The sequence below is a fragment of the Trachurus japonicus genome, chromosome 23, assembly GCF_045865225.1.
Source record: "Trachurus japonicus isolate A0001 chromosome 23, Traja_1.0".
NCBI lineage: Eukaryota > Metazoa > Chordata > Actinopteri > Carangiformes > Carangidae > Trachurus > Trachurus japonicus.
This window is the reverse complement of record NC_140929.1, coordinates 16,134,569-16,161,205: the sequence shown is the minus strand read 5'-3', so window position 1 is coordinate 16,161,205 and position 26,637 is coordinate 16,134,569. Positions and strand designations below refer to the sequence as shown.

Below are 26,637 nucleotides of genomic sequence, written 5' to 3'. Positions count from 1 at the left end.
TCAACGTAGTCACCTTCATTACCGTCGGCCACATCGCGATCGCAACTGTCATCATAACCCATCATTCCAGCACTATACTACCCTGCTGCCGTGCGTGTCCATTTGTCACATTCCCTTGCCCTTTTGCATTGTTTACGACTTGTTCACTCAGCTGCTGATAATGGCAGTGTAAGCAAACAACCTTTTTTTTTCTTCTCCCTTCTTCTTTACTTATTATTATTTGCCTGTGTCAGACAGCGCTTCAGTCTCAGCACATCACACATCACCACCTCTCCAAATCAAACATCAAGAGGAATGACAAAGAGGAAACATTAAAGTAATGATGGTAAAGATTTATAAGTCGGCTTAAGTGTTTTCTGGAGTTAAGCAGTTCATTTTGTTAATTTCCTTCATCATGTTAAAATAGCTCAAGTTTATCTCAAGTATTAAAAAGCAATAAAAAAAGCATTTTAGCATGAACATAGGCCTATACCTCCCACACTAATTCAAACAATGTGTTCAAACTGAGACACATTTCAGCTATTTTTCTGACAGTCATGCAGAATTCATAGAACCGTAGTTACATAACAGTGACTTCAGTCTCCACCTTCATTGACACCCACGCCTGTGTTTTTAAACCACAAATCAGCAACTCCTAGCTTAGCTTAGCAAAGCTTCAGCAGACATAACTTTGACTGCACATTCATTTAATCAGTAGTTTGGTTAAATATGAACTAAAATGCTTTTTATTCTGTGAATCTGGGTGTTTGTGTTCAGCAGCTGCCTCCAGGTGTATGTGTGTCAGGTTGTACCATTCACCCGTGTCTCTGCAGACACTAGTGTTAAATGATCTCTTTCCCATACACTCCTGCCCACACTGACATTTCCTCTTCTGGCTCACAGTACCTTTGGGCTCTCCTGTTTTTGTGCATGTGTATCTGGTGGATGCACATGCATGCCTTGTGTGTACATCCACAAACGTGGGATTGCTGTTGGCGCTGAGCTGTGAGGAAATGTCAGAGCACATCTGTGAATGAACGATATCAGCAGTACCTGGTGGCCAGCGTACACACACACACACTCACAAACACACATACATACGCACCCAAAAAAAAAAAACAAGCCCAGAGCAATGGCATGCCATACAACCTGAACCTACCAGTTATGCACCACAATGGGAACAAGCATAAATAGTGTGCGGAGAAAGGAGGATGTAGCTGGAAGCAGCAATGTGGCAACTGGACGTCAGTGGAGAAATTTAACCATGAGGGAAAGACTATACTGTGATTTTCTTGGTTCTTTATCAATTTTATAATGTGAAATACAATAGAGAACAATGGGCATACAAATATAAAACAAAGACTACTAAATTCAAAAACATCATGATTTAAATTTCTGATGATTGTAGAATTCAGTTCTAGCTACATTTACAGTCACAGACACCATTTTGATGAATATTGCTCCAAACATGTTGCACAAGTCGCTTTAAAAAAGAAAAATCACAAATTGAATTGACCTTTTTACTAAAAGAAAGATGATTGGTACCACTCATGTCTACACTGATCTCAAGATAGAACCGCTAGCCAGTTAGCCTAGCTTAGCATTGACAAAGGGAAATTTGGGAAAGAGTTGCTTTGTTTTGTCTGAAAGTAAAGGCCCCACAGAGTCAGGCGTACTGTGAGCCGCGCGCACTAGTGTCCACGGACGTTTGAGGTTTCATATTTGAGCGTACGGTGTCACATTTGAAACAGGTCGATGAGAAGATTTCCCGCCGAGCAGTCTGTTATGTGACACCAAGTACGCATATGCGGAATCTGCGCGGTCGTAAAAATTGAGCTTTGTGCGGATGGGTCCGGCGGACGGCCGCTTTGGGTCCGCATTGAGTCTGCCTCAAGTACGCGCGGACATCCGCGGAGTCCAGTACGCCCGAGTATGTGGGGGCCTCAAGTCTGTTTTGTTTGTTTCTTTGTTTTATGAACACAAAAACAACAAGAGCACGTAGCCTAGGTTTTATATTGAGGATGTAGGCAACTATTTCCTGGCTGGGTGCAGTGACCTCCTTGACTCTCCTCTGGTTGCCAAGCAATCTCTAAAGATGTTTTTGTGTTTGCACAGAGCCAAGCTAGCTGTTTCCCCTTGTGTCTAGTATTCATGCAAAACTAAGCTCATCACAGCTAGATCATGAGCTCATTTCCATTTGTCATTATACAGAAGTCCTATACAGAAGCATTATCTTGTTGATATTAATTTATTTTAAGCCAAGATGAAACAAAGAGAGATAAATAGAAAGCAGCAATCAGTTGCAGAAAAGTTTAATTTGAAAACAGGCATCTTACATTTCAGAGCAGTCCTGTTTATTAAAGTGAACCCGGATGTAAAGTAGTGAGGTTGTTCGTTCTTTTCCTTGTTGTTATTCTTTAAACACTGTGTTAGGTTTGTAGTTTCAGGATTTAAGGCTTCTATAATGCTACATAGCTCATATTCAAGAGCTTACAGTAGGTGTTACATGCATAGGTGACTCTCTCTCAGGCATATACATACTCACAAAAGTCAATACACCCACACAGGCATACATGCATGCACACAGACACAGGGGCTGAGGTCTGGAAATGTCAGTCAGCATGCTATCTCATTATTTCTGCCTCTTGAAGTTTCATGAGTGCAGAGGAGCTATTTGGGACACAAATTCACTTCACCAAAAAACCTCAGGCTTTTTAAAAAGGGCTCGACAGCTTTTAGTGCGCAGATACTCATCAAGGCCGCCAAACGGGTGGAATAATCTTATGAAAATCAGGCAAGGCAATAGACTGGAAAGGAACAAGCATGAAGGAAAAAAAGAGGCAGAGACAGAGAGTGGGAAAAAAACAGATGAGATGAAGAGAGAGTAGAAATAGAGGGCAGACATAAAAGCACAGAAAGAGAAATATAGTATGTGTAAGGAAGGGAAGAGATGAGAGGAAAACAAGACAAGAGAAAATTAACCGAGAGGAGACAGGCTGCGAGCGGACGAGAGGGGATAGAGCTGGTGGCTAATTACAAAGCGAGGGGATTTATTTCTTTGCGTTGGGTTTTCCTCTCACATTCCGCTGCCCTTCCTCTTAATTCCTGCTAGACTCCATTCAGGTTTAAGCAACGTCTGCTGACCACGGCAGGTCAGATAGTACAGTTAATTATCCGCATTGTAGATCCACCGTTAAAGGGGGAGACATAGGAGGGGATTTCCACGATGAAAGCAAGTCTTGGCGTCTTAATGGTGCTCATCTGGGCTTTTCAAGCTGCCTTCTGTTTGAATTTGTTGCCTTACATGTCAGTAAAGAGATTACTCTATGTGTACGTGTGTGTGTGTCTCCCTCTGAGGAGTATGTACAGTGCAAATGCTGGCTTTACAGTGCTGCTCTTGTGTGTGTTGTACCTCTGACATCATGTAACTGGCTCTCTTGTTCGTACCAATGGAACTGCAGTGCAGAGTGATTGCACTTAAATTGCCAGATCACCAACAGTAAAAGCATGCTTTCAGCGTGTCCGTACATCTGCATGCAGTACTTTCATGTGCTGGGAGAAAATTCGGACAGACTCAGAGCACTCCTGTGTGAAATGGAGACACAGTGAATTTGTACAAATGGTTATTTGACTCGTCGTTACTGGGTCTGAGCAGCACAGTGATGCTTTACAGAGGCGAGTGTCGGCAAAAATGGCAGCACACTGAGAGAGACCAGAGATGAACAGCACATGAATACCGGTGTCAACATGTGGGTTTTGTACGTGCGTGTGAAAGCTGCAGAATTACACCTGACTAATGTGAAAATGTGACAAAAGACACAACTCTGCAATGATTGTGTGTGTAGTTAGAATACACAAATAGTATTTGTTGTATTTCGGTACATTCAGGTGCTTTGTAATGTAGCAAATACAGGAACTAGGTTAGCCTCGTAAACCAGCCTCTCGTGGAAATGCATTTCATTTCATTTCTCGGGAGAGTCTGGCCTCATCCCCCCTGCAAGCGTTTGGGGTGGGCGGGAGCTGGGCGGGAGTAGTAGCAAAGACGGTTTAAAATCTTTGGTAGTAGCGTTGACAGACAACCCCATTCAGCCAATCAGCAAGTTGGTGTAGTGACGGGGCTTTGCACCAGTCGGTCCCTGATTGGCCAACGTGCTGTGTCAATCACAGCGGGCGACGCTGATTGGCTCGGCCTTCTGAGGGTTTCAGTCCAAACGCTTAAAATGGGGATGAGGCCAGACTCTCCCTCGGAATGAAATGAAATGTACTTCCGCGAGAGGCTGGTTTACGAGGCTAGAACTAGGTGCCCAGGGAACCAAAAAGCTACAAATTAAAAGTTTATTTTTATCTTAAATTTACACTTGACATTTAATGTGCCTATTTAGCAAGCAATCTTATCATATTTATCTTGCTCAGTTTCATTATCAGCCATTTTTAGATGAATATAAATGAAATGTGCAACATTTCTCTGTCAATAACTAATTTCTTTACTCTATCATTATGCTCAGTTTTACTATTGTTAAATACTTATACTGAGTTTGTTTGGATATGCCGCATTGATTCAACACAGAGCAGATTGTGCGGGACAGGAAGTTGTGCACAGACACAAAATTAAACATCCGGTTTATTTTCAAAATAAAATACTGATGGGGGCAGATCTGAAGTCAATAGGTCAAAGCTTTTCAGACGTCATTTCACCCCGTTGGACGAGAAAATAGGCAGATCAACAGGTCAGGACCGAGTCGATATCCTTCTGCTCCTCTGGAGCTACCAGATATATCGCGAGATTATGCGTGAATTCGCAAGATCTCGTGAGTCCTCACGATTCCCGCTGTCCGGCAGAGCTGCAACAGTGCGCATCACAGATCTGATCCAGTGGAAATCCGGGGCTATGCTTCATGTTACGGCAGATTTCCGCTACAGTAATTATATTAATAACTTCAGATGCTTGTGTTTATTTGTGGAGTGAAGTGTCTGTGGGATGTATTAGAGGGGGTGTTGGCCCACTGAGTCCAGATTGTTTGTGCTATGCCGTGGGGTAAGATAACTGTAAGTTGATGCATATTTTTATCCATGTGTTGCAATGTTCTGAAAGTGCTGCATTTTTTTCAGGTAAATGTGCAGTCCATCCATATCTAGTGTCCAACATCAGCAGCCTGTGACACACTGCTGATTCTGCTACATGCCCGGGTCATATCTGATCTGTACAGTGTGTAATTATCTTAGCACATCGTCTTATCTTAGCAGCATCTCTTGGCAAATGCTGCGCTGCATTTATTACACCAGATCTGATCTGTCTGTTGGTCTACTTTCTTTCTTTCTTGTCTGTTTTCTTACTATCTGTCTTGCTGTCTCTCTCCCCTGTGCACTGTCTCTCTCAAACACACACGCGCGAACACTCACGTACACACACACACAAGCCCATCTTTCTCCTGCCATGTCAGGCTTGGCGTGGCATTAGACAGAATTTATTAGGCCAAGATGCTGGCTGTTGACATGAGTGTGATCTACCATTTGGTGGGAAGATAAGTGTCCCTTGGAGGGTGTAATAATGTTCTCTCCTTCTCTACACCTTATCTCCTGCTGATGAAACCATTGCTGATACCTTCCCTTACATATCATCAAACCTGTGTGTGTCTGTGTGTATTTCTGTCCTTGCCTGCCTGCCTGCATGTGCCCACTGGTGTGTTTGTGCCTGGATGTCTGGATATGTGGGTGTGTGGACATGTTTCTTTATTATTATTTTTCATATCACCCCTGAGTCTTATACGTTTCAACATAAGCCATTGCCCTCAAACCAGCACGGCCATGATATGGTCGAATGGTAACAGATACTGTCACTATCAACCAAGATGCAGCTAGGAGATGAGTTTAGTTAGTGACGCGAATCCAAATGTGACTGTGTCGTAACTTTGTGACTTTACGGTTTGTGATTGGTCACAGTGATTGGACTAGTCGGATTAAGTCCACATTTTTTGTTTCCTGCCTCTATGAGATTCAGCATATAGACTGCTGCATTTTCATTCACGGTATCTGGCTACAACATCAATGTAATATGAACAAATGCCAAAAAAAATAAAAAATGATGGGATTCAAGTGGTGTGACTTATTTGGTTGGCAGAAACTGTGTAGAAATTAAACAAACTGTGGCTTTATTATATGGTGAATCAAGTCTAATAAGCAATTTTCACACTGTGGCTGAGATTGTCCCAATTCAGACTTTTTTCAACTATCTTGTGCAAAACTGGGTTTTGATTTGATTCAAAATCCGTCATGGCTGAATGTTAAGGCCACAAAAAATAGTTAAAGAAACTGTTCGACATGTGGTATGGTTGCTTTAACTAGGATTAACTTCATAATTTCAATAGCCGCAATTTGGAGAAAACGAGTTTGAGTACAGGTGGACTGAAAGATGTGCATTATACTGCAGGACTAGTTTCAGAAGTTTCTTTGGATTGTGTGTTTTTTTTATGTTATGGATGTGAAACTGGGTCACTGCTGGAAAGCTCTGTAACTATTGTGAATCCAAACTAACTACATGACAGCTCCACAAAGAAGCAAAATACCAATGTTTTAAAGAACAATTCCTATTAAAATCATTGTAATCAAGTGTTCTGCTTCACAATGACCAAATCAAGCTTGAATGCTGATAGCAGCTTTAATTATTTATTATAACAATGGACCACATTATTTAAACCTGCATTCATTTATTTTTTTTTGCCACTTGGAAGAAGTAACATTAAATAAAGCACTGACATTTTCTGATTTTCGTAAAAAGCAGCATTAGTATTCATTTTGAGTTGTGTTTCTGTCCACTGGATGTGTGAAAGTCCAGCATTCACTTTCGTTTCCAGCTCTGTATTCCCTGAGGGAAAAATATTTAGCTTCTAAATGCTCCACTAGTCGCAAACTTTGGTGCTGACTCTGTATAGTGGCTTTATCCAGGCTTTGTTGCTGATAACAGCTGCCTGCTGTAGCTGGAAACAACACAGTGAAGAGCAGTGAGAGTAAACAGAAGTTGCAAAATGAAAACAATTAGCTGAAAGACACCAACGTTTTTTCCACAAGCAGGTTGAGCCATGGTTAAATGTTAAAATGTTGATCAGAGTAGCCTTAAGTTGTGGTTGGCAACTGTCATGACTTAAAGTCGGTAATGCAAAAGACCATTAATAATCCCTTGAATCAACTGGAAATCTGTTATGTCAAACTGAGACATCTGTGTGAATCCTTTATTAAATTATATGTCATTCATCTGACACAACTGATAACTTAAGCCTTAACTGTCATCACTGATAGAGCTGTTTTATATTTCTCACTGTCAAAAAGATGACATCTGAAAAACACGTGCAGAGAAGGCCACTTCTGCACACGCGTACAGCATTCAGTCACTCATTACTATTATTTGCCAGATGGTGTTATATATCTTCATCAGCTGAGGGTCACCCCAGTGGATGGTAATTCACAAGCGAAACAAAGCCTGTTAGTGAGTTATGTAAGTGACCTTGGTGACAGTTTTAATTAGATAAATCCACAGTAATGGATTAAATAACAAAAGAAAGAGAAAAAAGTCTTGAAAACACTGCCAGGCCTTGGCTGGGTAGAGATTTCCACTTACAAAGCCTCTCTCTCCTACCTCTAGAGAGGTAGTGTTGGTTTTAGATGGTGCAGATTGTCCTTTCGATTTACATAAAATAATAATTTATCCTTGGCACTTGCAAACTTTCTAATACAAATAATAATGAAACATCTTGTGAAATGTTACAAATCTAAAATAAGTCCTTTAAAAAGAAAATTACAAGGACTATGTCTCATTGTGTGATGGGGGAATCCTTAAATGACACGTGAGAATTGTGAGTGAATTAAATCATGTCTTTGGAATTCTTGAAGTAAGATTTAAGGTGTATGGCTGAAGGCAGCATCTGTTATGGTAATTCAGAGGATGGATGGGAACACTGATAAACTGGATTGTGAATTGATACTGAAGTTGGAGCTGTTGGTGTGGTTAGCTTGCATCGGTTAACCAGGTCTTTTGTGTGCCTCTCAACAGATTTTGTGCATTTTAAACAAAGTAGTGATATTTTGGCCTGTTTCTGTGAATTTTTGGTTTTAGAGGGGATTTTTTTTGTAACATTTGTTGGAAAAAACCCCATCTCCCCAAGGCAATGGCAGGGAAACACTGCTTAGTAAATTATCCATATGCCATGATCAAGGAGTGTATTAAAGAGGTAAAGGAACAGCACTGTTCATATGAAGCCTCTAAGAACAACCATTTAATTTAACTCACGAATAAGAGAGTCTGGTTTGGGGCCCAGGAAGCAGCCAGATGGTAAGACTGTCAGTGAACAGGGTTTTTGTGCTACATTAAAATCAGAATAATATCATCAGCATATGTAATGAGGGAGAGAGACCACTGTCAGTACAATGGACATAATGTACGTATTTTTAGAACAGAAGGGGAACTAGAACACATCCCTGAGGAACACCTGTAGAGACAGAAGGTGTTAAGGCCATTTCTTCTATCCACGTCTGACCACGTTCTGTAAAGAATGAGAAAAGACCGCTTGAAAGGTTGTTGGTTTTGGAAATTACAAACATTGTCTCATTTAGATGTTAAACCGGTGAGGCAGGCAGGGATTCAAGCACTGTGTATACTGAACTTCTTATCAGATCCAAAAGGACCTTATGGGGGCCAAACATTCAGGACAGACAAGTGCTTAACATTTGTGATATCCAGAAATGAATAGCATTAACAGCCTACAGCAGAAACTTTTGAAATGTATCTGTCAGGAACTGGCTGGGGAATTGAGTTATTTATGCTTAGCATAGCACTGTGCCTCGTGGGGCAAGGCTGCTCTTGCAGAAGCCATTCCTAACAACACTGAATTGTTTTTAGATGTTTGAGATATTTGAAAGTGCATCGTTGCCCATATATAACTTATAAAATATACAAGTCACACATATTTTAGATTGTATGGTGCAGCTAGCCTTGGGGCAACCCACTGTAGCGCCAAGTAATTCAACTTCAAGTAGCATGTCAGCAAAATGCACGCAACAATAATAATTCTTTCCATTGGTGTCAATTTCCATCTCATTGTTTACTGTGCTGACAGAGTTCATAGTACTTTTATTATTTGGCCATGTAGTGCTCGAGAAGGTACACATATTTCATGGATTGATTGATATATAGGTCTTGTTTGTGTTGAACAGATATTAGCATTGTGTACAGCACTCGCTGATGATCAACATATGAGGTTATGACAGCTACTGAAGGTGCCCTTAGAGCAAATTTATGGATATGGAAGAGAGCACAATTCCCACATGTTTTATAAGAGAGCCAGTGTGCAATGGATGCCATAGTGGAAGAATATGATGTATGCTTGCCTTATAATTCATTCTAGGTTTCATTGTTATCCATTAAAGAATGCTATCTTCCATCCATAAATGCATACCAATATGAGCATAAATTCCCCCTTTATCTTGCCCATCCTGTACCGGTCAAGAGTTTTATCTAGATATCCTTATCCTTTACTTTGTCTCCATCCTCTCTCTTTCTATTTCAGTTCATCTCTTAGTCTTTTCTGTCACAGATTTACATAGTCATGTGGTCCCTTAGTTTTTATTGTTGAATCCCTCTTTCATGTAGTGTTAGATTTATGAAGATTGTGAGCAAAGCTGAGACACAAAGGGCTGTGATTAGACACTTTATCTTTAGACAGGTGTCTTATCAAACACAAAAAGCACCTTATTGCACCTATTACAAAATGACCCTTAAATCTTCTTTGTCCGTAGTTTTTCAACCAACAGCCATCATTTTGATAAATAAAATATTTGTTTGGAAACGTAATGTTTACTAACGGTGATATTCTCTCAGAGTATCTTGTCTTTTAAGGCCTAAGCTGCAACTTTTTGACTTGCATCCTCTTTCTAGTGGTTATTTTATCTTCTGCCGGTGATATGTAATTATAGCAACACTATTTCAAAAGTGACACAACCCTGCCAGATGATCTCAATACCCCCACACCTCACCCCCGTCACTGCCACCTGTCGTAATCCAAATGTGTTCATTTAAATTAATTTTTACACACAATGACATTTAGCATTCCCTGCTTATGTGCTAAAACATTTCCATGCATTCTTAACCGCCTTGCGTTAAGGTGTTACAGCTGAGTCAGACTGGTGGGAGCTGTGTCCCAATATAGCAAACACAAAAGAAATACTATACTCAACATCACATTCATATGTTAAATCCTATTAGTGTTGTTAGAGTCTTAAACACAAAGATAGGGATATGTGTGTACAATATTTTTACCAAATCACAATTCCTGTCACTTAGAATTAGCTGTGCAACCTCTCTACAAAGCCCATGTGGCAGCTGCAGATGACCTGGGTTATTAGTATGCCTGGTCTTGGATGACCGGTGTAGAGGGCAGTGAGTGACTGAGACAAGATGGTAAAATCTGAGCAGATAAAAAAGAATGAAAACTAGCTTTTATCTCGTGTTTTTATTATATGAAAAATGCATGAAACCATTTAAGTTTCTAAAAAAAACACACGATGAGACCGACAAGCCTTGACCCATTTTATTTGATAGTCCAACCTCTCTCTCTGATGCTTGGGAATTGTTGGCCAAACTTTGACACTGCAATTATGAAGATCACATTAACATTTCCATGTCATCCACATAATTTGCGGATTTCAAAAACAGTTCTTAGGATTAAAAGAGTCAGATTTTCTTCATGACATGTATGAAACCAAGAATAGAGGCTTCTTTTCTGGAGATACCATTTTGCACATTAAGAAGAAATGTATAAAAGCCAGTTATCTAACATGGTCCAACAAACACGACTGTAGGATTCATAAGTGGCAGCGAGAGGCAATGGCTTCGTCCTTATAATTGGTTTGAATACTTCCTCAGCTCAATACACAAATGACATGATAGTGTGCACCAACTGCTAGGGGAGGCAACAAGAACAGAAACATGCAGTAATAGTAATGGCACTTCTTTGGCCAAGCTGTGTGAGAGAAATGCACAAAAATATGAAATACAAGTGCAGAGAGACTGCATTGCAGCTCAGTGTCTTTCTCTCCAATATCATATTTAATTGTCACAACATATATCATGCTTAGTGTTTAAGTGAATTCTACTGTAAAAGTGAATGTAATAGGCTCATGCCTCAGGCTTTTCTGGGAAATGAATCTCTCCGACTGTAGTCTAAAACTTAAATAAAACATAACAGGTTGAGACGCAGTTGGAGCTCAAAAAAATTCAAATTCGTCATTCTGTCATGACAAAATCTTTGCAATGCATTAACTGTCACAGATTGTTAAACCTGTAAATGATTTTTTTTCTTTTCTTTTTTTTGTCACTGGTGTTAGCACATACACAGGACTTACAAAGTATTTCTGTTTGAAATGTTGCCAGACCAACTGTAAACCTGTTAAATATCATTTGTGTTGTTTTATTTTGTTTACCTGACTGATCACAGCTCCCTCCATCTGACTCCATCTGTCTGATTCTCTCCATCTTTCCCTCATCTCTTACTGTCATCCCCTGCTTGCATATCTCTCACTTGTCTCTTTACTTCATTGCTCTCCATCTATTTGTTCATCTCTCTTCCAATCCAGCCCCCTCTGCATTTCTCCATCTTTTCCCTTCATCTTTTTTCATTCCATTTATAAAAATTCTTACTTTTCTCCCATTTTTCACCTTTTCCATCATTTTCCCATTGCTTTACCGTATATCTTTGCCTACATCTATTTGCCTCCATCTGTCATCCCCCAACCCACTCTCTCTATTTTAATCGTTACATCTCTGCATCCACCTCCCTCTATCGTTTCTCCTCATCCGTTTATTTCTCCCATTTTTTTCCCCCGTGCCTTTCTGACGTTTCTGTCTTTCTCTCTTTCTCTTTGTCCTCTGCAGCTGGTATTGTTCGGAAAAAGCAGTGGTGTGAGATGGTGCCATGTTTGGAGGACGAAGGCTGTGACCTGTTAGTCAATAAATCTGGCTGGACTTGTACACAGCCCGGAGGCCGAGTCAAAACCACCACGGTGAGTTCAGGTTCTCTTTTAGCCCCCTAAGTAACATAAACCACTCACAAGCTAGTATGTGTGTGGAAAAATACGCATAACTAACTGCAACAGTGCCACTGAAAGCAACATGACTGAGAGAGCTGGAAGTGAAGCATTCGCACAGAAAATCAATTGTGGTGTAAATCCAGACTAATGGCACATTTTATGAATTTTTTGTATAGATATAAATGATTTAACTGCTTTTCTTGCCAAACATGACTTTTAAGTGCCCATTTCAATAAACTGAGTTATTGCACAGTATAACAAGACATTGTTTTGTATTGCCTCCTATTAAAACCTATGATCTGTGGGCATACACAGCATGGAAGCCAAATTTAAAGCGCTGTTTCCAGCTTCTGAAGTATTTGTTTCAATAGTGTCTTAAATTTGACAGAGTGTCCTTGTCAACCTTGTAAAATGAAAGATTTCTAATTGAAATATTGTGTACACACAAATACAGATGAATTGTTTATCAAGTCACAAATAGTCCAATATTTTGTCAAAACTATTAAGTGAGACCTTGATGCTTTTGAAACATGGAAGAAACACAACGTGCCTTTCAAAAGTATGTTGTTACTTAAAGTAATAAAGTGCACCTTTGTTAAAAATCAATATAATCACGGGTTATCACAACCTTACAAAAGCTGGAATGACCACCAGCTCATGGTGGCTAATTGTTAGCTAATGCTTGCAAACTCAAAATAGATATTGCTGTAGTGACTTTATGACTCCTCTCAACTTCCCTGGCAGGGAAACATCCTCTCCTCCCACCTTACCATGAGACATTTGTTGTATCCCATTTGGAGCCCTATTCCACCCACTCCCAGTCAGTTCATCTATATAATAATGTAAACACAAAGCTCCCAAGCTGCCACACTGTAAAGCTAACGTAGTGACTATGTAAGCAAACAGTTGCCTCTTTCCCCACAGCAGAGCGAACACAAAGCAACATTAGCATTCATTTGGAGTCTTGTTTCTAGACGCCCGAATGAATCCAGTCCAATATTGACTCAATGGGCCTCTTTAGCTGCTTAATGCTCCATTATGTTCACCAGCTAGATGCTAACTTTGTCTGTCTGCATACAACAGTTGATCGTTTTTTCACTGCTGCGGCTGAAAACGACGCTGATGAGAGCGCTCACACTAAACCAAAACACTGATCTCAAAGACAGTAAAATGCAACGAAGAGCTGGGAACTGACAGGTGGTTGATAATTAACACTCTTTCATTTTACACTTCATCATAGACAAAATTATAACAAAAAAATATGAATTTGGTGCAGTTTTGAACGCCTTATCAGGTAAATCTTGGGTAGAGCAAGAAATCTAATGCTATTCTACCAATGTATGTTAATGATTGCACTTGTAAACATCATTTCCTACTCCGTATATTACTGTATGTTGCTTGTACAACATTGTCATCAACAAGAACACAGAGAACTGCAGAAAACTCAGTTAAGCATTCACTTCACAATCCCCTGAAAATGTTTCTCTCCCGCCCTCCTTGTCTTCGGCTCATCTCTACAAACTGCATGCGGTTTGTTTACTTCCTCATCACCAGCAATTAGCTTGCATTAGGGACGCTCTTAATGTTAATGATGGCAGCAGATGGGGAGCCGCCGCTTGTATTCGCTAAGATGCCGCCCATTCATTCACCCGCTCGTCCTCCACACCCTGTCTCCAGCTCTTCAAGCCTCCTCCTCTCCACTTCAGCCCCAACTCCAAAACACACAAACATGCACATAAAGGCACACACTTGCCTACCTCCTTACAACCTCCCACTCCTTCCACCCCTCCGCCTGCTCTACGAGAGACACAAACACTGTTGCTGTCCTGCCAAGTCTATACTGTAGCAATTAGAGGTCTCAGATGGGAAACATGTTACGCAACACACACACTCAACACAGCTGCCCTATCTCTGAATGTCAATGGGTGAACACTGAGGACCGGTGGGGCATCATTAATGCATCTGTCATGATTTAGTCATCAGCTGACTAACTTGTTTATGCCTTCCTGCTGAAAGACAACAACACACATATACACACATGCTCAACCCAGATGATATGTTTTGTTATCACTCAGCTGCTAACCCCTGTGCTCTTTCTGTGCCGCGAGTTGTACACGTCTGTCAGCGCCCCGACACCGCCCCGAATATACCTGGTCGACGTGGAGACTGAGATGACAGCTGTTACATGTCCCACCTACAATGTAATTTGTTATCTGGGCAGGCAGATAGCCCACACACGCAGACACACACTCGCTCATAGGTAACATGTAGCTGGATTCATTTATTATGTTTGACAGATTTAAGAGCCAGTGTGCGTCTGTTGGAAGAGCTCGAGTATGCAAATACGGTGGCCACTGTGTGTTCGGAGGCCAATAGATCCAGTGTGGGTGGGTTTTTAACTGCATGTTAACATGCTCTCACTGACGTCTAGTGGTGTGTGTTTTCAGCTGTTTGCATATTCATAATTTTGAATATGTCCCTGCTTGGCCTACATACACACTCCATATCCTTCTTAGGATGTCAGTCAACTTGCCTCTCATCGGCTTACGCTGACAATATGCAGGATGTGACAGGTATTTCTTGCTTGCTTCATTGGCTACTTTAGGCTTGGTGACAGCTAGTCAAATGGCTGGACAGCTATGTGCACTCATCTGTGCCAGTCCATGTGTGTGTATGTGTGTCTGTGTGTATGTGTTGTAAGCAGCTTTCACTGTCAAGGAGTCTAATCACTGGCAACAAGCAGACTCAGGGTCATTGTTTAAAATCTTTCTAAAAATATTCACCTATGTGATGGATGGACTGACCTAACGCGACCGCTCCCTTTAATCTCAAGTTGCAGGAAGTCAGAAAGATTTAGGACATCACTCCACAACCATGCATCCAACCTGAAATTGCCTAAAATGCATTAAAGGTTAACGCTGATTCTCCAAAACAAAAATTACGTAAACCTCTTGTTATCTGCGAACCCAAGGGAGAATCTTGGGTAAAAAAAACAAAACAAACAATTTACTCCTCAGCTTCCCTCCGGTTAACTTTGAGCAAATGGCCCCTTCCCCGAGGCCTATCAAGGTTAAACCCAAACTGCAGCCACCCTGGTGTTGCCTAGGGATGACTGTTGGCAGTGCACAGTCCAGTGAGCATGTCCGACCTGTCTGTCAGGTGTTTGTGCGAAAACATCAATGCGGACAAACAGACATGTCCCTCGGGGGCATTTGACTAAGCCAAGTCAATCTGACTCAGCCCCCATAGCCCAATAAAGGGCTATTTTGGACAAATGTCAAGAGGTGGTTTGCGTGTATTGGTCAAATGTTTGAGAGTTTGTGTTTTCTCTGTCAAACAGACGGAGATTGTTGTTCAGGATAACACCCCTGACCTCCTCTCTACCTTTAGTCAGCAACACGGCTCACTATGAGTTGCAAGGTGGATGAGATGGTACATGTCCTCATTCAACCTACAGGCTGTCACTCAGCTCAGTTTTATGCTTAAAAATAACTTCCTCATATACTTTTTTTCCTCTTTCTGCTTGACCTCTTCCTCCAACTTTATTTTTCTCTTTTCACTTTCCCTCCATGTCTGTCTTTCACGTCTTCTCCATCCCCGTCTCCACGCATTTATCATCGTCTGACCCCGCTTTGAAGAGTACATGCCGTTCCTGTCAATAAAAACACGATATGGATTTTTTTTCTAAGGCCGACTCCAGGAGAAACATATGAAGATTGATATGTGCATTGCTTATGGCTGACAGTGACGTTTTGAGCGAGGTTACTTTTATTAGCGGCGCAAAACAACCTCAGCTGAAAAGGACACATATCAAGTAGAGGTGCACTTGCGAAGCTCCAGCACATATTTCTCTCAGTATCAGGAGTCTCGCTGATACAGTGACAAGTTTCTCCTCTAAAGGACTGACCTAAGAGAAAATGGAATTCCTCTGAAGAACCATATCAAGCCATAAGACTGCAAATGAGTTCCTTGGGTTCACTTAACTGCATCAATAAAATGCACATGGACACTCAGTTGCACGCCCATCAGTCACTACTTTATTTTCTTGTCTGTTTTACCTGAGTATATAAAACCTGCCAAAGTGTGTGACTTGTGGCAACTCATATGGACATAAAAATGATAATCACCACAGAAATATTGGCTGGAGAGAAGTGCCTAAATGTGTCTGATGTTACCAAATGTCCAAGTTGTTCTGGCAACGGTACTGTGGAAAAACCCCATCTCTGAATCTCTGAATAACAATTGTCATATAGGTTACATAAGTAGAGCAGACACAATGATCAAGAGCTGGGTTTCTGTTCATCTTGAAGTTGTATTCAGTAAGTGGTTCAGGGCCGTGCTTTGAGCTTATATTATTATCAAAAGTCTAAGGTGCAGGTTGCATTGTATCTGGTCTAATGTAAGAAGCAAATGTTAGCATGCGTGCCTTGCGTACTACAGCATTACTTCCAAAGGCAGAGTAGTTTGTCATTATACCTAGGCTACATTGTTTGGTGGGGTTACAAGTTAGATTAATGGCTTTTTCTTCGTTCTTTTTTTTATTATTCAGAATAACAGTAGAGCAGCTACAATGTACTGTAATATACCAGTTTAGGTGTGAAGTGAATAACCTTTACAAAAGTCTAGTTTTAAAAGAAGTCAGCTGGAAACAATAAAAGAAGTCAGCTAAATACTTCGCCATATTTTGGTTATGTAATGCTAGCCTGACAGTATTGTGTAAATTGCTCCCAAAACTTGAAGACTTCCAGTTTCCTATTGTGCCAGAAAAGCAAAATAATTTGTGTCTAAAAAAATATTATTGAAAAAAACAACTCAAATGTGTTAGTGCTTAGGTATTGACAACAAAAATTTGGTTTCTGGACAGATTATATGGAAAAATATCACTGAATCGAGAAACTCTTTTCATGTGGTGCACTTAGTTCAGTTCCCACTCTTAAAATACTTTCCACACTCCGTGATGCTAAATAATTTGAATATACATTTTATCTCACAGTTGCCACAGTCAAACGCTGTCTTTGCTGCCTTTCCAAAGCACTCTTTTTGGCAAAGCGATATGTAGTCTCAGCAGTCATCTCCTATACCTCCTTCTCTCAGTGAAAGGCTTACTGCTGTCTCTCTCCAGAGAGGGGGATGCTCCGCGTTGTGCCCTCCACCATTTTAGACTGGCAGATGAAACGTCGCAAGGAGCTATCTTTCCCTGCATGTGCCGACGCGGGGAGCTCGCCGAGAAAGAGGCAGAGTGCGTGCGCCATTAGAGGAGAAAAGCAAAATCACCTCGGGTTATCTGACGGCTTTTGTGACAGCCCGATAAGACGAACAATTCAAAACAGAGACAGAGAAGCAGCGAGAGAGATGAAAGGAGCGCTGTGAGTGAAAGACAGAGAGAGAGATTTGAGCCAGTCAGACGTACAGCATCGTAAAACATTAAGTCATTTTCAGTTGGTGCCCATCAGGCAGTGGCTCTTGTTAAGTCTTTTAGTGTCTGTTAAGTTCATAGAGAAGGACAGAAATAGGAAGTTTTTTTGTTTTTTTTCTCCCGCCAAGTTATAACAGCACAAGATCCAACGACAGGAACTGTTGAAATTGTGTGAATTTTTTTGACAGCTGCCATGCTGTTTACATAGCACCCAATAGAGTACACACGCTTTCGCCAGTGTTTTCAAGTGATTATTACACAGAAAGTCAGAGTGATCCTTAAATCCAGCCACACGTATCTACTTGTCTTGCAGACTATTATTTTCAGAGATCGCAGGAAACAGCGGCGGTACGCTATAGCGAAACAGCTGAAACGACCGAAAATTATAACTAGGTCTTAATCATATGTTCCATTAGGTTGGTATTTAGACTGTGAGCAGAGTGCCATGAGCACAAGTGGCACCTACTGAGAGAAAGACTATGATTACTGTAATCAAGACTTTTTCAGAGAGGAGAGGAGAGAGAAGGAGTGGAGAGGAGAGGGGGAGAGGAAAAAAAGACATGTTTGATCATCTATAATCTTTGATAACATTGTTCATACGCATGTGTTAGGTATCTGCATGTGTGATATTGTGCCATTCCACATACTGCTGTGCGTCTTCATATGTATGTATGCATGGGGATAAAGGCTGTTTTCATCCACACACAAACAGCCCTTTTTCTACAAAGGGTACAGTTTACACAAGACAATCCCCAGGCCAGTTTGTGTCTCCCTGTAAGCTTCTGGAGTATTTACGCATTTATACATCTGCCAGTGACAGCATGTGTTCGGCCGAGTATGAAAAAGCTCTTTCGATTGGGGTTTGTAAGCAAGTGCTAAGGGCCCTCCCCCTCCTCCTCCATCCCTCAGCCCGCTCCCCCTCTTCCATCACATTCTCTCCATTTCTTCCTCTCCATCTCTCTGTGGAACCAGCTCAGTCTGGGCCTGATGGGATCCCCCCCCTCACCACCACCAACAACCCTCACCAAGCACCTCCCCCCCTTCCCCCTGTGGTTGTGGGTCGGTACCGGCCTTGGTAATTGATCCCTCTGGGCCCTCTAGGCATATCCAACAGTGGGTTGAACAGAATCACCACTAAGAAGACAGCTGCTTGGCCACCCCTAGACAGGCCGAGGGAAAGAGACCCTGTTGCTGCTAACCATTAGCTCTGTCTGCCAGCTTTCTTCTTGAGGGAGCCAAGTCAGCACATCACCTCAGCGTAGGGAAAAAAAAAACAAGTCCTCCATTTTGGGGAGCGTGGAGAGAGTTTGGGACAATTGAGAGGACGAGAATTAAAAGAGCCGGTCCTTTTGAGGGTCTTATCCACAGCCTACAAGAGCTTGGGGGATTGATCTGCTAATTTAGCAGCGTTGCTCAAACCCAAGGCCTCCGGTAGCCGATGAACGCATCCCTTACCTTTATTAAATCCCAAATGTCAGCACTGCACAGTTTCAGAGTTTCCGTTGTTTCCATGTGGCCGGTAATTGATTTCATAAAGCAGCAGTTGTCACTGGCTGCTCTGTGTGTCCTGCCAGTTAGAATGAGCAGCAGGTTTATTCCACCAAGCAGGTAACATATGCACACGCTGAAGGACAAAACGTGTGCTCGGTAACAAGTGTGTATTGATGCCGTCCTGTGAAAAACATGTATCTTCAAATGGCCATCTGTTTAGAAACCACATAAAACAACAGGTCAGAGCTGAATTTTTCATACAATCCAGTGTTTTTTTTTTATATTGTTTATAAAAGTCTTTTATTCTCTTAATCCTTTCGAAAATCCAGCTCATTACAGCTCTACTGTGTTTTGTTTGTTGTATTGCACCGCTGCTCTCCTTTAAGGAAATCTACAGTGTCAGTAATTTTAAGTGGAAAACTGTGAAAATGATTGATGATGTCACGCGACAGCAAGTTAATCCAATCATGTGGCGATCCATCCAGTAGATGTGGAGATATCTCAGTCGGCACCAGATATTACCAGTCTCAGCACCAGGCCACTAGCATGCCACAAACCATTAAAAAGATGGTAGGGGAGCACTTCCACTTGATTAAAGCACACTTATACACGGTTCCATGGTCATCTATTAGTAGCATAATAAAATGAGTGACTTCAAAATAATGAATTATGGATGAATTAATGATTTATTTTATTGCCATTTTATCTCATTTTATTACTTAACAACTCGGTGATAGTAAAAAAAAAAAGATCACTGGAAAAGCACAAGGCCTCTGTGTATTCTGTCTCCATCTGTGCTGCTGTAAAGCTGAATCAGACCCTGTTTTACTCCCACTCTTCCATATTTAACACATTTAATACTCAACAGTTCTCCAGGTTCATACAAAGCCAAACAGGCACATTTTCAAGACACCTCAGGCAGACAAATCGATGATGGTGGTGGTGGGGATGCTGTGACTGTGTCTAAAGCTTGGAGAACAAAAAAAATAAAAATGAAACACTGCATCCTCATTTTGAGCTTGATAACCATACCGCCTCCCCCCTTCCTCTCCTCTCCTCCCCTCCGTCCCTCCCTCTCCCGCTTCCTCCTCCCACTCCCTCTCTCCCCTCAGGCTCTATGACGCGACAAGAGTCCCCCTCGACACTCTTGCACTATGGAGAGCATTGATGACCCCTTGACAGACAGCAAAACACCATCTACCACCAACACAACCACCACCATCGACATCACAACAACTCCACCCAAACCCTGGTCCCGCAAAGGCAGGAAGCAACACAAGAGCACCAGGGGCCTCTTGGAGGCAGCAAGGTACAGCACAAAGCCCCCGAATGTAGATTTCTTTTCCCTCAGCAAATTCTTTGATACTGAAGTTGTCTTTTTTGCATATACTGATAATTAAATGTCTATAAGAAAAATGTCCATGGTCATCTTAATCGCCACAGGATGGTTTCATTAGAATGTAGACAAATGGAAATAAAAATGCAGGGGCACACACATACCATAAATCCAGATACAATTTAAACCACTGCCTGCCTGTTTGATTTCTTTATTTGGCTTACTCATTTTTCCATGAGCTCACTGGTTCCCAAGTGTGTGTTTAACCACAGAAAATCCATGTGTGCAGCAATACCAGTAAAAACCCATCAGGTTTATTCTCAGCTTGTTTTCGCCGCGCTGTATTGGCATGCCTTGTATATTGTCTTTAAACTACTGTGTCAGATGGAGTCTGCGCGCTAGAATAAAACAAGGCGCCAGACAGGCTGATATTAATGCATGTGATTGGGAAATGGAGAGTGGCCATGCAGTAAATTTAACGTACAGTGCAATAAAAGAGATGAGGCCAAAGTCATAAAAATGCCCAGTCTCATAGAGTTTCTGAAAACCAGGCTCTTCTGCCGGTCAATATTGTTAGCATTCATGGCCCATGTTATCATTCACTTTCCAGAATAAATCTGATCCTATGCTTTTCAGCCCAGACAGCAAGTCTTCAGTAGATATGATATTATAAACCAATATGGGGGTGGGGTGGGGGGGTGATTGCATGTGGTGAACTCACATCCTCTCAGTGAATCATATAGAGGATTATTGTCTATTTACTCACAGAGGAAGCTATTTAAGATTGGATTTAAACATTTGATCCCTTCGTATATAGTATGAAGGATGACAGAAGCATTTCACCTCCAATCATTTGATCTCAAACAGTGGCAAGCATAGTAATTTACACTGCATGATCGGATATAATCTGTACATTACAGTGTATTAAGGGAAACATTTCGGGGAAGCTGTTTGGATCTAAAACAAATAAACTCCTTTTTTTTCATATTCCTCCCTCATCCTGCTGTGGTTAAATCTGTTCTAATGTTTCCTCTTGAGCTTTAAAGTTCTGATCATATTGTAGAATCCAGATTGTGAACAGTGTTTGCTTTGATGTTCTGAGGAAATATAGTATGAAAGGGCTGATAATGACATAACTCCGTATGGCTTTGAACTTTCTCTTAATGTGGAATGGGACCTAGTGTCTGGAGGCCCGCGCATACATGTTCATGTATTTTGATCTCAGCATCCGCTTCAGGCATTATTCAACTTCACAGCATGTAATGAGCGATTTCCCTTCCCTTATTAACCTGTGGATCATTCCTAACCCACAAGTTCACTTATGAATATTCATGCAGCAGGGTATTGTGTAGCTCACGCACTGCGATCCAAAGAGGAAGTGTGCTTGCCTGCAAAAGACTTAAACAAGCGAAGGCAGGCACGAGCGCTAGAGACGAGTTTAGTATTTTGATGCAATTTCTTTCTTTTTTTTATAGCAGGAGCACTTAGAATGACAGATTAGCAGAAAAGGCTTTCATCCATTAGCTGATGTTTTGGCAGCGCTTTATCTTCCTCGGTGCGTAACTGTAAAAAAGCATCAGGACAATCCAGATATAAGGAATGATTCAATCCTACATCAATTAGTCGACTGCGTATACCCTTGAGAATTCTTTTTTTTTCGTTACTCACATCTATCAGTGTCTCGGAGAAGAGTTTGGGAAAGCAAAGTAAATCAATTTTCTGTCATGCGTGCCCATTCACACGTTCGCCATGGGTTACCACGCTCTGACATTTTGAAGGGAGTCAGCTCAAGTTCACACAGAGAGGAAATGTCAAGCCTGGCCCATATGTTCGGGGGTGCATTTGCTTTCGATCCTCCCAACTCCCAGCTGGAGAGAGACTCCATATGCACTGTGAATATTGTTGTTTTGTTTTTTTTTCTCTCTTGCTCCAGTATGTGGCTGCATGCACCTCCAGTCGAATGCACATACAAAATGCATGTGACAGCCAGCGCGAATCCATGCGCTTTTCTCATTTATACATGAAAGTGCCCAGAGACAGGAAGCTCTGTGTAACACCCCTGAAATCAAATGTTTTCCTTGTCCTCCATCGAATGCTGCTGGGCGCATATTGATATATCGAGTGGATTTCCTGCTTGCTTCATAACAAGAGAAGCCTGCAAAAATGAGACATTAACACAGATGGATTCTGTCCATGGCGTTGCCTTCTGTTACTATGACACCTCCAGCTCTTATCACCATCAGTCTCAGTCCAAAGTCTAATTCTCGTTCCAGTTCTGTTTAGACAACCAGAGCCAGTGGACTATAAGTTTGTCAAGTGTGTTCATAGCCACTGCGTCACATTTCCCTTGACTCTGCATTCCTCCAGCCCAAGAATGTAAAAATATTCCCTCACTGTTATAAGATGTAAAATAGAGTAATATGGTCGTTTCCTGATAAACCCAACGTAATAATCACCTAGGGGCTGTGAATTTTATTCACGGGCCAAATTCATTTCACATTCATCTGACATTCGTTCCTCTCTTTAATAGAAGCTTGCCTGAGATGAGATCTGTGTGTGCGATTTATGGGGAAGCATTTTTGCCACAGTGTGGGCGTGAGAAAAACCGAGAGGAACATAGTGAGGGTATAAGAAAATTGCCATGGTAGACCCAGACTGTGTGGCAGCTTACATAAAACAAGACCCGTCTCTACGCCTGCCTGGCATCTATTTAAATCCATTTGCATCCTATTTCTCTTGAGGTTTTGTCAACGATGTTTCTCTGCAGTGATTCTGCCCCTGCTTCCATTTTATCAACGTTCAGTCTGAGCGTGCCCGCTAGGAGGCACCGGGAGAGGAAAAAGCTGTGCTCACAGTGGGATTAAAACACCTGTTTGGGCAGCGGTCACAGTCAAGCTGTTTGCACAGTCATGCTTCTGTTTTAAGCAGTTATACCTCTGGGTCATTTCATGCTCAACACCAACAAAACCATGACATTATCTCTATTAAACCCCGAGTTCATAGAGATGTTTATTATTCCCACAGCATCTGACATCATCTGTGAAACATGATAGTACTCCATCCAACACCTGCCCCTTTCATGGCAATTTGCACCCTGTGAAATCATCAAGAGTTCATTACTATGAATTAAGCTTCAGCAGCAGCGTAGCAGTCTTGGAAGGCATCGGCGTCTCTATCAAGTTGGCTGTGTGACTGGCGGGGACCAGATGGTGAAGAGGCTTCCAGATTTGTCTTTCTGTGCTAGATTAATTGTTTCTCAGTCTCTGCACTATGAGACTCACTTTGTTATTGGGTTGCACCCGCTGAAGAATTCTAAATATTTGACTCGCAAAACACTTGATTTGACAGAGAGGAAGCTGTTGAAATTACTTTTTCCTTTTTTTCTCTCTCTTCCAGTGCTAGCAGAGCGCTTCAATTAGCACCTCAATTTGCTACACAGGCTATGGTGAAACACAGCTGTTTCAGCACTGCAAAACTACTGTAATAAATCTCTTAAAAGTTTTTTTTTTCTTTCTTTAAAATTAAGTTTGACATTTTTGGAAAATAGACTACTTTGTTTCTTTTTTTGCTGAGTTTAGACAAGATGTTTGCTCCATGAAGCTATAAAGCTAGAAACACATTGAAATAGAGGCTACACTTTGTTTTTTCTATAGAAATTACTATGGTGAGTTTGATAGACTTATTTGTATGTAGTTTTCATTACGTTAGAGCTAGAACTAAGCTAAGTTTCCACTTGACCTAAGATAACCAATGTTTTATATAACACTTATGGATTTACAAAATGTTTTGTTAGCATAAAAAAAACTGTGTATAATGTGTTAATATGTTAGCTGATGATGGTAGCTGTTTCCCCTCGTTTGCAATTGTTTTTCTAAGATGGATTACATTTTCTTGGTTACCAGGGTGACAAGTCCTGCCCTGTCTGATTGGTTGCCTGAAAAGGAGCTGCAGTGAAAATGGCACAGCCTTTATGAAAAGTTCAGAAGTGCTCCGAGTGGTCAAATGAAAAATGCTCTCTGCTCTTTCCTCATTGGGAACAGTTGTTAAAAAAAAAAAAAAATGCTATAAGCTATGGACACAGCAACATGCTAGAAAGACAAACTTGGATTCATAAGGCTTAAATGTCAAAGTGTGTGGTGAATGTAAAACTACAATATCATGTTCTCAAAATCCAGGCAGAGAAAATGTAGCTTTGTATCAGTATCTTCTCTCTGGAGCTTCTGGCAGAGATGGTGACTGTGTGCTAAAACAATCATCTCATGTTTGCTCTGTTCTCGTTGATTCACAGGTCTCATAACACAGCCGGAGGCGGGAAAACCAGGGAGCGACCGTCTGAGGGAGTGAGCTCTCCCCCTGGACACTGGACAAACTACTCACTGTAAAACACTTCCTATTTCCTGTGACCGGCTCCTCCGGGTTTGTGACTGCTCCCTCTCGCTATCTGTCGTTGGGTCAACATGTTGCATCCACCTCCTCTCCTCTCTATCTGCCTGCTCTGTGACATCAGCAGCACCGACTCGTGCCACGGAGGATCGGACACCTTAAAATCTCATGAATGGTTTTTTTGCCTCATTGGAAGTCCTCTGTTTGGAGCTTCTAACTTGCTTTGAATTTAAAAAAAAGGATTTCCCACATTTCGTTTCCAGGGCATAGACGGGATCATTACAGACCAGACCCCCCCTCGTTGCTTCTCGGACCACCTCACGAGGCTTAAAAACCAAACTGAGCGCTCTCTGCTGTGAATAGGCCTTCTGCTGGAGTAAACCGCCCATATTTTTATAGACCAAAGAGCAAAACAACAAATATGATCATTGTTACAGAGTGGACCATCTGGCAAAGACACAGAGACTTTATGAACTGGCGGCTTTGCGTCGTCACCGACCAATGACTGCCCCCCACAGAGACATGGTGCACCACAGGACAGACCCTGCAATCCAGTTGCAGGTGTACCGTGCACAATCAAAGGAGTACTTTTAAAACCTTCCAAGACATTTTTTTCTCAGACTAAGCCCACCACTGTATTTTGGAACTGGAGATATAGGTACTACATACGTATAACTGTGTATCAAAAAAAGAAAAAGAAAAAAAAAATCTGATTTGCATTTTTCAGTAGCTACGGTCGGGACAGTTTGCAGGAAGAATTGTCAGGTTGGTCAAGGAGGACGAGTGCAAATCATATCAAAGAGATGATAATATCTACAGAGAGTATAAATGCTGTCGAGTATGAAAAGAAGGGGTAAAGAAACGTCATTAAATGTATTTTGAAAGGCCCTAAAAAGTTATATATTTAACAGTTTTATATGTTGTACCTTTGTAGAGAAGCTTATTGGACTTAAAAATGTGGTCACAATGGCAGTTTAGTAGGATGTGAACAAATGCTGTTGTTCTCATAACTGCTGGCTCGTAGTCCCAGGTTTTCCGTTCACACCTCAGTAGCCGCTTTCTTTTCATGGTCATCAACAAGTCACTGTCTATCACAACCATTCATGGAAAAAAAAGGAAAGTGACACAATTTATTGAGGACTGATCTGCAGCCAACTGAACATTGTAAATCTATGGTAGTCAGTGGAAGCCATTGAAATCTGCTAATTTGCTATGATATTGTATTGTACACAGTGTGGAATACTGACTCATTTCCTCTCTTTGGCTTTTGATCTCTTAATTTATTTTTGTGCTTGTGTTTGTTCGCACAAATGCGGCCTCTCTCCGACAGCGAGGAACACAACGAGGAGAGAGAGAGAGAAAGAGAAAGCATTGCAGAAATAATAGAGTCATTTACATACATTTTTTTTATCATGAAATATTTTAAGAATAAATTAAATACATGAAAAGAAACGTCCTCTGCAAATTTAGATGGTCTTGGTGTTCAAGGTCATCAAAGGGAAATTAATCTTACACTAAGTCTCTCTTTTGATGATTGTACTGTGTGTATGTGCTCTGTCGGGAGAAAAATGACTATAAAGTGAAAGTTTCCTTTTCTTTCTCAGGTGATCGGCCCGGTTTATGACCAGATACTTTCTGGCCTCAAGTCCTATAAAGCTCAGTGGGGACGTGTGTGTGTGTGTGTGTGTGTGGAGGGAGGGTGGGGCGACAAGGCCCCTGCAATCAACCAGTACTGAGATCCATCTCGTCAAGGTCATTCTTTAGCTGCACCAGTGATGAACAGGTGGTTGTACCAGGCAGACGCCAGGTGTTACTAAGTGCATAACCTTGAAGCTGGAGGTGGCTTGAACAGAATAATACATCAAGCAATTTTTTAAAAAACACCTTACTACCTCCCTGACCCAGGAAAGAGAAACCGGACTTTGGCTTTTTAATTCTTTAGTTCTTTCAGACATCA

At 41.4% G+C, this 26,637-nt stretch overlaps 1 protein-coding gene across 5 annotated transcripts in view; it reads left to right on the top strand.

Moving 5' to 3' along the window:
* tafa5a (TAFA chemokine like family member 5a) overlaps positions 1 to 25,470 on the top strand; it is a 178,439-nt gene extending 152,969 nt beyond the window's left edge. For 2 of the 5 annotated variants that reach the window (XR_015035047.1, XR_015035046.1), the window contains exons 3-5: positions 11,900 to 12,027; positions 20,074 to 20,270; positions 24,586 to 25,470. Coding sequence is in view for 2 of the 5 variants with exons in the window: in XM_085769073.1 (XP_085625199.1) it covers positions 11,900 to 12,027; positions 24,586 to 24,594 (137 nt within the window). In the remaining 3 variants the exon portion in view is untranslated. The remainder of the gene's footprint in view (positions 1 to 11,899; positions 12,028 to 20,073; positions 20,271 to 24,585) is intronic. The other 3 variants (XR_015035048.1, XM_085769073.1, XM_085769072.1) reach the window with 3 other exon arrangements.
* Positions 25,471 to 26,637: the final 1,167 nt, after the last annotated feature.